The 12,555-nt window shown below is 40.1% G+C and overlaps 2 protein-coding genes across 2 annotated transcripts in view; one reads left to right on the top strand and one right to left on the bottom strand.

Moving 5' to 3' along the window:
* Positions 1-12,555, top strand: part of LOC129739041 (irregular chiasm C-roughest protein-like) — a 557,100-nt gene that overhangs the window by 435,672 nt on the left and 108,873 nt on the right. The window lies entirely within an intron of this gene.
* LOC129739042 (uncharacterized) lies at positions 10,466-12,164 on the bottom strand. The gene is made up of 2 exons (XM_055730417.1): positions 10,744-12,164; positions 10,466-10,682 (listed from the first exon to the last, which is right to left on the bottom strand). Exon 1 carries the CDS (start codon positions 12,070-12,072, stop codon positions 10,975-10,977), a length of 1,098 nt encoding a protein of 365 aa, XP_055586392.1. The 5' UTR covers positions 12,073-12,164; the 3' UTR covers positions 10,466-10,682; positions 10,744-10,974.

Genomic DNA, 12,555 nt, shown 5'->3' with positions numbered 1-12,555 from the left:
ATTCTCGTTTCATTTTATTTTCACCAATTTGGTGGTGTTCCAAGGAATATTGAAAGAAGGTAGTGCCGAGAGCCATATTGGATTTTTTTCGTGACGTCACTGTTGCCAAGCTGTCGAAGGTTTATACTGGTAAAACTCAAATTTCAAAATTAAACACATTAACGATCTAAATTAAAATTCAATTTGATTCGTATTAGGTTGTAAGGCCACTAGTTGATTGTGCTATGAGATTTCTTTGTGTTTAATAGACTGCGGTGTGTATTATTCTTGAATTTGTTATTCAATGCACAGTCATGCTCTATGTGAAACGAGCAAAAATGATAATTTTCCCCTTTCAAAAGGTCTGATTGGTAGCTTATGGCAGTGCACCTCATCGTCATGATTTGAATCTAACATGGTGTACCATATGAATTTCTAGTTTAGAGCAATTAACCCCAATAAAACCATTGTAACTTTGGTTTACTAAATTCCAATAAAAGATTGGGTTCGGATTCGAAAAATACTATTTTCGGTTATTTTATTTTATCAACGATTCAAACATAACTGATTTCAACATTTATAAGCAAAATTTTGAACTAATTATCAAGTTTTGTCAATTTGAGTTAGATACCTCAGCAACTTCAATCGTCTGAATTAAAGCAAAACAACTACTACATTCAACGTTTTTAGTATCAGTCTTGAAGAACAATAATATTTCTAGAATTGTGTGCCTTCAAAGTTGAAAAAATCTTCAAATTTTTTTTAATTGCTAACAAAAAAGGATAAATTTCCATATAAATTCACAGATAATTGGCAACAGTGACGTCACAGACGGTACTAATACTAAAGCAAGGCTGCCTCGGCACTACCTCCTTTAAATATTCCTTGGTGGTGTCCTGAAAAGTCCTGATTACTTCACGTGTCCTGATTTTTGACAGAACGACCTGGAACCTCTGCCACTCACAAGAATAGATTAACGACTGACTTTGTTTTGCCTAGTGTTGCCAAAGTAACAAACGTTGCCATTGAAATTTGTTTTTATTTTAAAAGGTGTCCACGATGAAATTGCCACACGCAAAATTGATTAAAAAAATTCGAGTTTTCATCCGATTGCCATCAAATATTCATGGATTGAAAAATAACTATCAAACTTAATTTTAGCATTTTCTCGTATTTTATTTACAGTCCCTACGCAAATGCCCACACCTCGGCCTTAACTCCGGCCATAAGATTCTGCACGATTGTCTTCACTATCTTAGGTCGTTTAAGAAGGTGCTGCTTCAAAATCGCCAAGTACTTCTCGATGGGGTGGAACTCCGAAGTGTTGGGTGGGTTGAACATTTTCGGCAAGAAATTGACCTTATTGTTCGCATACCACTTCAGCAAGTCCTTGGAGTAGTGGCATGAGGCCAAATCCGGCCAGAAGATTGTTGGGGCTTGTGGGCCTTCAGACCTTCATCGTGTTCTGGGTCACGAAAGGTGCATTCTGCTTCCCGCACGTGCAGATGGCTTGCCGAACCAGGAATTTATTCGCATTTGTGCATCTTCTGAGTGCGGACATGCTCCGGAACGCTGAACTCATCCTTGGCCGTGAAAAACAGGTTTTCGGGGATCTGTTTGAAGTCGGCCTTCACATATATTTCGTCGTCCATGATGCAGCATTCAACTTTCGTCAGCATGTTGAGGTACAACTTCCTGGCACGGGTTTTGGCGGACTTTAGTTTTGACCTTCTGGACAGAACTTCGGCTTAGATGCAGTTTCTTAGCTACATCCCGAATGGAGGCTTTCGGGTTTCGGTTGAAGGCCCAAACTACGCGGTTGTGATTTTTTGTGTTGTACGGAATACTTTTTCCTTTACTTCTGGGCTTCCGATCGGTGTTCAATCGTTCCTCGAATCGCTTAATCACTCGCGACAACGTGGAATTCGCGATTTCCACCGTTTTAGCGATGGAACGATGCGAAAGATCCTCGTTCTCGTGATGAATGCGCATGATTTTATCATGCACGTGCTGTTCTTGCGACTCCATTTCCGCAAGTTTTGATCATAGGACTTTAAAACTTGCAGGATGTAAACAATTCCCTATGAACTAAATCCACCCAAATTTTCAGTACATTCCACCCAACGGTTAAAAAATTGGAAAAATTTCATAGTGTGGCAATTTCATTCGTGGACACTCTCTATTTATCTTCAGTGTTGCCGAATACTACCTACTACTATTTCTTATCAAATTAGATTTATATTCTGCAAATCCTTTTTCTCAGCATTAAATAGAGCAAATGAAATGTTATTTATTTAAAGAGGAATTTAATTACGCAGGGTCATTCGTCCTCTCACTTTTTTTTCTATAAAATTCTTTTGATTATTTTTGGAATAATTTTGGAATTTTTTATACCGAAACCGATTTTTATGTGGCATCACTTCTCGGAAGCCGAAATGAAAGTCAAAAACCTCTGTAAGCGAGATTTTATTCCTAGCTCCAATAAATTGGATCAAATTGGACAGAAGCTCGCAAGCATCTTCTGTTTGACTTTCGCTCTAACACGAGTTTGAATTTTGGAAAGGTTCATCAAATTTTTCAATGAAATACCCTGAATTTCATTTACTCTGCCCTTCAGGATTTTTGTCGAAAAGGGCGGAGGGTGACAAGAGAAGAATTTGTTATTTGTTCCGGCCTTGTTTGGAGCTAAAAAAAAGTTTTCTTTTTTTGTATTTTTCATTTCCTCTGTAATGATTCATTAAAGAAAATATCCCCCAGCAATGCAATAACCATTTGAAATCTAAGCTACGAGAAAACACGAATATTCAATAAACTTTTTAAACCGGCTTCAAACTTCCAACTGTTTGCATGTTGAGGAAGTAACTTTAAATAATGGTCAGTCATTCATTTTTAATTAGCATTTTAAGCAAGCAGGAACCGTTCGGGAAAGAAATTTGCTACGCAAGAAAAGAAAGGCAAGAAAAAATGGTTCAGGTTGGTGTTCAACATCCGGGTCGGTCATCGGGTGGGATAGCACATATGTGTTTCTGGGAACTTTGTTGGAATACCTACGGTTGGTTCTAAATAAACAAGGCCCAAAGCCCATAAACCTAGTCCACCTTGTCAGGCCGTTCGTTATACGTTTGACCTCCCACATAGGCCAGCTAGCTTCGGGGGGATTTCTGGATACTTTTTTTTCGCTCTCCGTTCATAGTGCTGATGTATGCTCAAAGCACCTGAAAATAGAAACACTATACAGAACATGCCAGATCCAAACGATGCCTTCGGGTTGAAAATTATTGATTCTCTCAACGTTCTTTCAACACATCGTCATCATGGCAGCTATACGATACGACACTCTAGTCCTAACCTATCGCCCTGAATCTACGCGATGCCCTTTGAGCCAGAAGGAAGGATACTACGCTGAGAAAGGATCATCATCGTCACACAGAACGAATCCGTGCTTACCATCTCTATCTCCACTCCGGTATCCTTGTCGGGATGCCATCAGGCACACTTCTACAAACGCACAGAAACAACACACAGTTCATCTTTTGCGAAGCAGCAGCCCAAGGTACATTTCGCCGAAGAAAACATTTGCTTTTCACCCCGGCAACACAAATGGCAGATCTCCAGACGACTCGGAGACAACAGAGACAAAAAGCAAAGACCTTCCCACTCATCCATCACCTCCGCAATCCGAAGATCCTGACATTAAATAGAAATACTAAAAAAAAACACCACCCAAACTCTTCTTTCATCTTGTCTTTTTTGTGGGGCACACATTTTTTATCATTCTATTTTCTGCCCGGCTACCCGAAAAAGGCTGGGAAATAACCATTAACAAGCAATTTGAGGACGATTTCAGACGCTTCCCGGGTTTTTCGTTTCCAAACAGGAAAGGCCTAGAAGCTCCCGGTGAACTGGTGAAAAATAGTGTGCCATCTGTGGTCTGCTTAGAAAGAGAGATCCTCTTTGCAGAAAAAAAAATAATCGGAAAATACTCCAGCAAGACCTTGGGACATGCCGAAATGTTTGTTCTTGTGCCAAATTTCGTGTCCAATTTATGTGGGGGAAATTCCACAACAACCAACAAACGGTCCCCGGAAGTGGAGGGTTCGGAAGCTGTTTACCTTCCCGTCTGGCTGACTGCTGATCTATTGAAAATACAGTTTTTCGTTCTGTTTTTCTTCATGCTATTTTTCTAGGACACCGAAACCGGATGACTATTTTAGGGAACTTGAGAGGGAAGAAAATTAAAACACACTTGCGGCCGGAACAACAAACCGAAAAAGTTCAAACGAGATGTCGGTACAGTCGACTTTTGAGGTCACCTAATTTTGTACTGTTTGGTTATGGTTTTGACCTTATCTTGGATGATTCGATAAAGTTGTTGCTTATCGGTTGAAACAGAAGTAAAGTGAATTTTTCTTGATTTTTTTAAATGCCTATCTTAAATTTGGGCGGTGATCATAAATAAGCAACTTGAAAAGAGTTTTATGAAATTTTATATTATTTATATTATATAAATTACATTGAATTTCTGTGTACCAATCTGAGCTTCCGATCTTGTCGGCAAGCTTTTTTTGTGTATTGAGTTCCGTAGGGCAGACTTTTTGATTATCACAATAAAGCGTACAATGACCTCAGTTGAAAAGTACTATTATAATTAATTCATGAACCCTGTTCGGGCACGGCCGATGGGGGGGGTTCGGATTTCGGGGAATTTCCTTCCGTCTCCAGTCGACGGCATCCACCAACACACACCCAAAATTCAGCCTCTGTGCCAATGGCGTGTAGTCAATTTCATAGCATCGTTGGTACAAGAAGATAACGCGACCGGCACTGATTCGATTTGCGCCCACCGGCATTAACTTCCCAGCGCAACCGAATTGCGTATGTCTGAATGAAACAAAATAAAAATGTTTTCGCGTCCCTCCCCATCGCATCACAAGCCGAAGAAGGATGGAAATAAATACCGGCCAACATCAGGCAGCCAGCGAACCGAGCACTGTGCGTGTGAATGTAGCAAAAGCAACAACAAAAACTTCCTTCTAATTCAATCAACCGGCAAACACGGCTAAGCTGTGCGTGTGTATGTAGCAAAAGCAACAACAAAAACATTCCTTCAATTTACCAGCAAACAACACCGGCCAAGCTGCCCGGCTTTAGCAGCTGTGTATATGTAGCGTGTGTATGTAATAGCAGGCAGTAAGCAAAGCACAGTTCTCATTCAATGGGTTTCCCGTTTCCTCCACTCCCGTTCCCTTTCCCGTTTCCATCGCAAGACAAAGGAATGCATTGAAAGGAGGCCAAACGCCGGGAAGCCGCCGTTGTGCGTTTTTTGTGATTGATCGGTAACAGAAAGCCTATGACAAATATACCTCGTCCTGCATGAAGCTCGAATAGTACACTGGTTAGAATGTCGGACTGGCAAGACGATACAATTGGTGATGTGAGTTCGAATCTCACTACAGCGCTGTGGTTTTAATTTTTATTTTCTTGTTTCTGGGATGAATTATCCAATAGGAAGGAAATCCCATAAAATGTTTTTCTTGTTTCGCTTGAATGTAGTGGTCATCATTTTGGTTGGGAGCCGAGTCCTTATGCCAGTTACGGTTTTTCAAACATACCGTCTTCGGCACAGTGCACATTTCAGCGCATTATCGGCACAGAGATTTGCTAAATAGGCATTGGATTTTTGCAACCTCTTCTATGGGTGCAGGAACTCCAGGTAAGTCGCACAATTGATGGTACAGCAGCTGATCGCCCGCTCGGGGGGAAGATTTCGTTTGCACTTGGGGGTGTATCGTTGATGTGTTTCAAACACTTAGCAATTCAATTGCTTTCTCTACCACTAGATTTCGGATGCACTTATTGAACAGTCGCTTGATTGGACTAATAACTATTTATTAGCGAAGTGAAAAACCGTGCGTAGTATTCAACGTTACAATCTATTCATGACCGGTGCAGTACCGATCAAACCCAAATCATAAGAAAACACTCAAGTGTTGTTCGGAATTGAATAAAATTTTCATTATTTTTGACTGCTTGATGCTGAATTGTTCACCGCGAAATTTGGAGGTAATTGATATTTCCTAAATCATTGTCAGATTGGTTCCAAGCAGATCTTCTCCGATCTTCCGAATTAATAAATCGTCATTCCAGGTCCATGGGACTTTTTACTGGCGAGTTATATGCATGCCGCCCAATGATTATTGCCCTCACAAGATGTTTTGAAAGGATGTTTATACACCTAATTTTTGCAAAAAATACGAAGAAGAAAAACATTAATGGACGCATAGTTCGGATATGCACTCTTACTATCATTTTATCTATCTATGTACATGCCTTTTTTAATTGAACTTTTTCAACAGCAAAATACTTACTTTTGAAGTATTCAAATTTTCATGAATTTCGCTTCGCATTTTAAAAGGCAAATAAAAGATTTTATCTTTAACTAGAAGCATGATCCCCATATACGCAATACGAGAAAACCGATGATATATGAAACTTATCGTTAACACGTTCGTCGCCACGCTCATTTTGGTAGTTTTACTAGCCGGGCCCAAAGAAATTCTGGGAGCGAGAAAGAAAGTTCCCAGATTTGCAACGTGTGGCTAAACAGAGCAGCTAACTCCCAGTAAACATGAATCGGCAGAGAGGTAACTCAAATCGACAGAGGGATCGTAACGATCTCTCTTACGATTTTGCATCATCTAATCGGCAGAGAGGAACACACCATACGCGTGCCTTGAGTGAGTGCAACGAAATAATCTAAGAAACGCCCTCCAAAGAAACACACGAAAACAATCCGAATCGTGTTTGTATGTTTTCCTTCGAGACGCGTGTTTGCCTGCCTGAGAAGTCGACGGCTACGACTGCACCGTACGAGTGTACGATTCAAACTGATTTCGCATGTACACTCAAAATTCAGCCTCTGTGCCAATGGCGTGTAGTCAATTTCATAGCATCATTGGTACAAGAAGATAACGCGACCGGCACTGATTCGATTTGCGCCCACCGCGTAACCGAATTGCGTATGTCTGAATGAAACAAAATAAAAACGTTTTCGCGTCCCTCCCCATCGCATCACAAGCCGAAGAAGGATGGAAATAAATACCGGCCAACATCAGGCAGCCAGCGAACCGAGCACTGTGCGTGTGAATGTAGCAAAAGCAACAACAAAAACATCCTTCTAATCAGCGTTGCCAACCTTCAAGATTTTTCTGGAATCTTCCAGATTTTTATGTGTCATCCAGAAATACAGACCTCATGTTGTCTGGTCCAGACTTTTCATAAATTATCCAGATTTGTCCAGAAATTTCTATGAGCTCAACGTTTTAATAAAAAAAAACTATTGAAATCAAATAGCTCATATCGGCATGACTGCATTTACTGTGAAGCAGAATACAGAAGTTTTTTTTACAACTGAATGGGTATAAGTTTAGACACATTGACTTAGAAATTGATTATTTTCAAGTAATGAGTATTGATCCCTTGACTACAATACTGCGATCTGGAAAAAAAGGTCGTCACCAGTAAAGTTAGCCATCCAGACTTTTCCAGACATTTTTTTCAAAGTCTTCCAGACTTTTCTGAAAAACAGTTGGCATCACTGCTTCTAATTCAATCCACCGGCAAACACGGCTAAGCTGTGCGTGTGTATGTAGCAAAAGCAACAACAAAAACATTCCTTCAATTCACCGGCAAACAACACCGGCCAAGCTGCCCGGCTTTAGCAGCTGTGTATATGTAGCGTGTGTATGTAATAGCAGCTATTATAGCAGGCAGTAAGCAAAAGCACAGTTCTCATTCAATGGGTTTCCCGTTCCTTCACTCCCGTTCCCTTTCCCGTTTCCATCGCAAGACAAAGGAATGCATTGAAAGGAGGCCAAACGCCGGGAAGCCGCCGTTGTACGTTTTTTTGTGATTGATCGGTAACAGAAACCCTATGACAAATATACCTCGTCCTGCATGAAGCTCGAATAGTACACTGGTTAGAATGTCAGACTGGCAAGACGATACAAATGGTGATTTGAGTTCGATTCTCACTACAGCGCTGTGGTTTTAATTTTTATTTTCTTGTTTCTGGGATGAATTATCCAATAGGAAGGAAATCCCATAAAACGTTTTTCTTGTTTCGCTTGAATGTAGTGGTCATCATTTTGGTTGGGAGCCGAGTCCTTATGCCAGTTACGGTTTTTCAAACATACCGTCTTCGGCACAGTGCACATTTCAGCGCATTATCGGCACAGAGATTTGCTAAATAGGCATTGGATTTTTGCAACCTCTTCTATGGGTGTACGCATTCGAATTCGTTGCCTCTAGGTATCTCGGCAGGACAAACCGAATGAGAATATTTACGTTCTTGGAGTGTCGCCGAAATAAACCGTTTTATTCTAAGTTCGGTGACTCAACTCTCAATTTTTTGCATGCTCTGTCGATTTTTGAGAGGACGCGCTTACTGGGAGTAAGAGCGTCACTCGCTTTTTGATGTGACAGGGTCCCCCAGGAAATACACCCTTCACCCGAATATGGGTGCCATGGCGAAGAACGTGTTAAATGATCATATGAATGAAAAATCTATCCATTCTAAACTGACTTTTTTTTTCCTTTGTTTACATTTTCGTCACCCAATATTGAAAAGTTCACAGTTGGTCTCAGCGCAGCTATTCCGCCTCCTTTTGAATCGCGCCACAGAAAAGTCGGGAAGAGAAAAAGTTTCATTTATAATCAGAATAAGTGATAAAAAAAAATTGTAAATAAGGAAAAAAGAGAAAAGATAGTTAAATCATAGTGTTAATTTAGAACATAAAGTGAAATAGCTCGGTAAGTTTCTTCTTAAATTTTTATCAGATTTAACTTATGACTTAAAAGACATGACTGACGACGAAGAAAAAAAAGGCGACAATTTTAAAAAACTACCACCGGACGAAAATATTGATCCGGTTCCGGATTTACCAAGTTCGGACGACGACATAAAATCGACGCCATTTTATGGATTCCAAGAGCCCCAAAAAACGACACCCGCAAATTCGTCGCACAAACACGAAGACACTCAATCTAAACCAAATACATCAACACCCCAAACACAACATCACAAACGATCGATATCACAAACACGTTCACAAGATAAAGATAACACATACAACACAAGGTCAAAACTCCAGAAAAGCGAGAATGAACAAAATCTTGAAAACAGTGACACTGTAAAAATTAATCAGCTAATTTCAGAACTAAAAAAAACTGGTCAGTACCGGTGCAAACTTATTTACAAAAATCCAAAAGACACAGAAAAATTCTTAACTCGACAAAAACTCCAAAAAAAAACAATAACTATCGAGCCGCAATTCCAAAAATGTTATTGGAAACAATAGGTGTTCTTCCACGAACGGAACAATTGTATGGAGTTTATATGAAACTCGAAACTTATATTTACCCTGTTAGAATATGTAAGAAATGTTGGAGAATATGACATAAAGAAAGTGCGTGCAAAGCTAAAAAAGCCTGTGAAAATTGTGGTATTTTTTTTTTTTTTTGATGAAAATCACATCGATTGTCAACAAAATGTACCAAAATGCAGAAACTATAAAGGTTCCCATAAACCAAATTTTAAAAGCAGTTCAGAAAAAACCGAATGAAAAACATAAATAAAGCTATGGCTCTGAAAAAAAAAACACGTTTTTGCAAGCCCAAGATTTATACCCCGAATATTCAAATAATTTCGCAATTTTGCAATCTACCGACGAATTCCCTAGTTTGGAACGTCCAAGTAGATCACAAACAGGTTTCAGACCAACAGAGCCGACTGAAAATACGATTAGTTATCAAAAGATAATCAAACAATATAATCAAAACAAACACCAAAAAATAAAAATAAAATAAAATAAAATATACAAAAACGATTGATTATTGGAGATCAAATTACATCACAAGAACAATTGATAACAAATAACCCACAAAGAATAACAGAAATCGAAAAAATAATAACAGAAATCATGCAACAAACAACAACAAAAATACTAAATAACATAAAAAATACAAAAACGAACAATTCTGAAATCGAAACAGATGTTATGGAAATAGAAATAGGAACAACAATTAATTAATTGGTCAATGAACTAGTCAAACAATATACTCTCGATTCATCATGTACAAAACAAAACTAAAAAGAAATTTTATGAAGGGTTAATAACCGTAATTTAATTTATTTTATTTATCGGCCTAGCGGTGAAAAATGATGTCCTTTTTAGTAGGGACATCTAAGGATTATGATTTTTTTTTTTTTGTTTATAGGTGGATAGAAGGTTAGATGAAATGAAAGATGCTGAAAATGAGCTGGTAGAGTTTATTTAGAAGCATAGTGTTCGGAATTGTAGAACGAAAAACTATTTTTCGTAGCAGCTTGTATTACAGCAGCTCAAACTGTAAATTTTATTGTATATAATTAGTGATCGTAAATATTTTAAATGTGTATTAATACCTACAATTTTAGTTTCCTTGTACAATTTTAAGTGTTCTGTGTTTAGTGCGTGTTTGTCGGAAAAAGCAGTTTCCTAATTTTAAGAATTATGAAAGATTAACAAATGAAATTATGCACTTTTTTAGCCAACTTACTTATTCCGGTATTCCGGATTCGCTACTTTTCCACTGCTTTTATGGAGGTGGCCAAAAATGACTTGCGAAAATAACGTGGTATGGTTAAGCTCGAAAACTTAGTTCTAAGTAGGAAAATATTTAATTAGGAATAATCAATTGGTGGTATTTTGCATGATTACTCACGAATTGTAGTGTAATATATCCTGAGAAAATCCTCAAATATAACGAAATAAAGATCACTAACTTCAACTAGTTTCAACAGAAAATATTTCACCCTTGCTCGAGATCTTTCAGAAAATGTGGTTTTTTGTGATGTGTTCTAGCTTGTCAAAAATTATACTTGTCAAAGAATTCATGGGCGTTCGAGCGAAGAAGTTTTCTGGTGGGTTCATTTTATAGCAAAAACCAGGGGTTTTAACACTCCCCGGCCCGTAAAACTTGTCCGGAACCTGCTTCCGAGTCAGATTTACTAGATGAACCTACCTCGATTACTGCTAGTTTTGTTACCGGTCGACGAAAGACTCCTGAAGATGTACGAACCAACACCTGGCGCACCTGGTTGTCCTTTCCTGGAATAACGTCCACGATATGTCCCCGGATCCAACTGTTACGGCATAGGTCATCGGTAACGAAAACCAAGTCATTCTTCTTCAGCGGCTCGTTCGATTCAATCCATTTGCTTCGGACGTTGAGAGACGGCAAGTATTCTTTCAGCCACCTTTTCCAAAGTTCATCGGAAAGCAGCTGCGATCGGCGGTACGAGCTTCTCAAGGCGGCAGCCTCCCCAGTCGGAGGTATAGGTAGATCCAGTTGGCCCGAAGAGCTACCTCGTAGGAAATGGTTCGGGGTCAACGATTCGGGCTCATCCGAATCCTGCGGCAGATAGACTAAGGGCCGAGTATTGACGATCTCTTCGGCTTCAGTTATTACTGTGAGCAGAATCTCGTCGGTCATTCGGCTTCCGGATGTCAGCGTGGCCATAGCAGCTTTTGTTGAGCGCACCATGCGCTCCCATATGCCCCCCATGTGTGGGGCGGATGGCGGATTGAAGCTCCAACGGGTCCTCGCATTTGTGAACACATTTGCAGAAGCGGTGTCGATGCGTTTTATTTGTTCTTGCAGTTCCTTACTGGCGGCCTTCAGATTGGTTCCGTTATCGGAGAAGAATGTAACAGGAGGCCCACGGCGCAGGACGAATCTTCGGATTGCCATGATGCAAGAATCAGTGTTCAGTCGATAGGCCACTTCGAGATGGATTGCTCGTACAGAGAGACATGTGAATAACACAATCCAACGTTTTTCTGATCGACGTCCGACAGTCACCTCGATCGGCCCAAAATAGTCCACACCAACATAGCTAAACGGCTTCAAATAAGGTGTGATACGTTCGACAGGGAGTGGGGCCATTCTTGCTGGTCTCGGTCGGGATTTTCGAACTGCACACCACTGGCACTGCTTCCCCACACGATCGATTACTGGACGAAGTTTAGAGATGTGGAATCGTTGGCGCATTTCGTTAAAAACCGTCTCCTTATTAGCATGGCCGTATCGCTGATGGTAGAAGTTGATAATATGATATGTGACGGCATGCTCTCTTGGCAGAATGATGGGGAAACGGGTTTCAAACGGAATAAAAGTGGCTTCTCTAATTCTCCCGTCGACGCGAAGTACACCCAAGTCATCGAGAAACGGCAATAAACGATGCAACGGACTTGTTTTCTCGATACTTAGCCACTTTTCTTTTGGCAGTCCCTCGTTCTTTTTCAGAGTTGCTAATTCATCGAAGTAGTGTTGATGTTGAGCCATTTTCCACAACACTGTCTCGGCGCGCTCATACTCGCTTTGCTGCAGCGGAACCACCACTCCAGGCACAAAACGCACAACCAACCTTTTCGTAGAGTCTGGGGCTTCAACTGTCTCAATCGGTTCTTTTTTGGCTTTACGTCGACAATTTGAAGCGAAACGAAACACACAGCATATGGTACGCAGGAGAAT

Source organism: Uranotaenia lowii, chromosome 1, assembly GCF_029784155.1.
Source record: "Uranotaenia lowii strain MFRU-FL chromosome 1, ASM2978415v1, whole genome shotgun sequence".
Classification (NCBI taxonomy): Eukaryota; Metazoa; Arthropoda; class Insecta; order Diptera; family Culicidae; genus Uranotaenia; species Uranotaenia lowii.
The sequence above is the reverse complement of the archived record's forward strand: the minus strand, read 5'-3'. Positions and strand labels throughout refer to the sequence as shown.

Excerpts from the sequence above, each read along its gene's own strand:
- LOC129739042 (XM_055730417.1), bottom strand. The coding sequence starts at position 12,072 with ATGCGCCAACGATTCCACATCTCTAAACTTCGTCCAGTAATCGATCGT.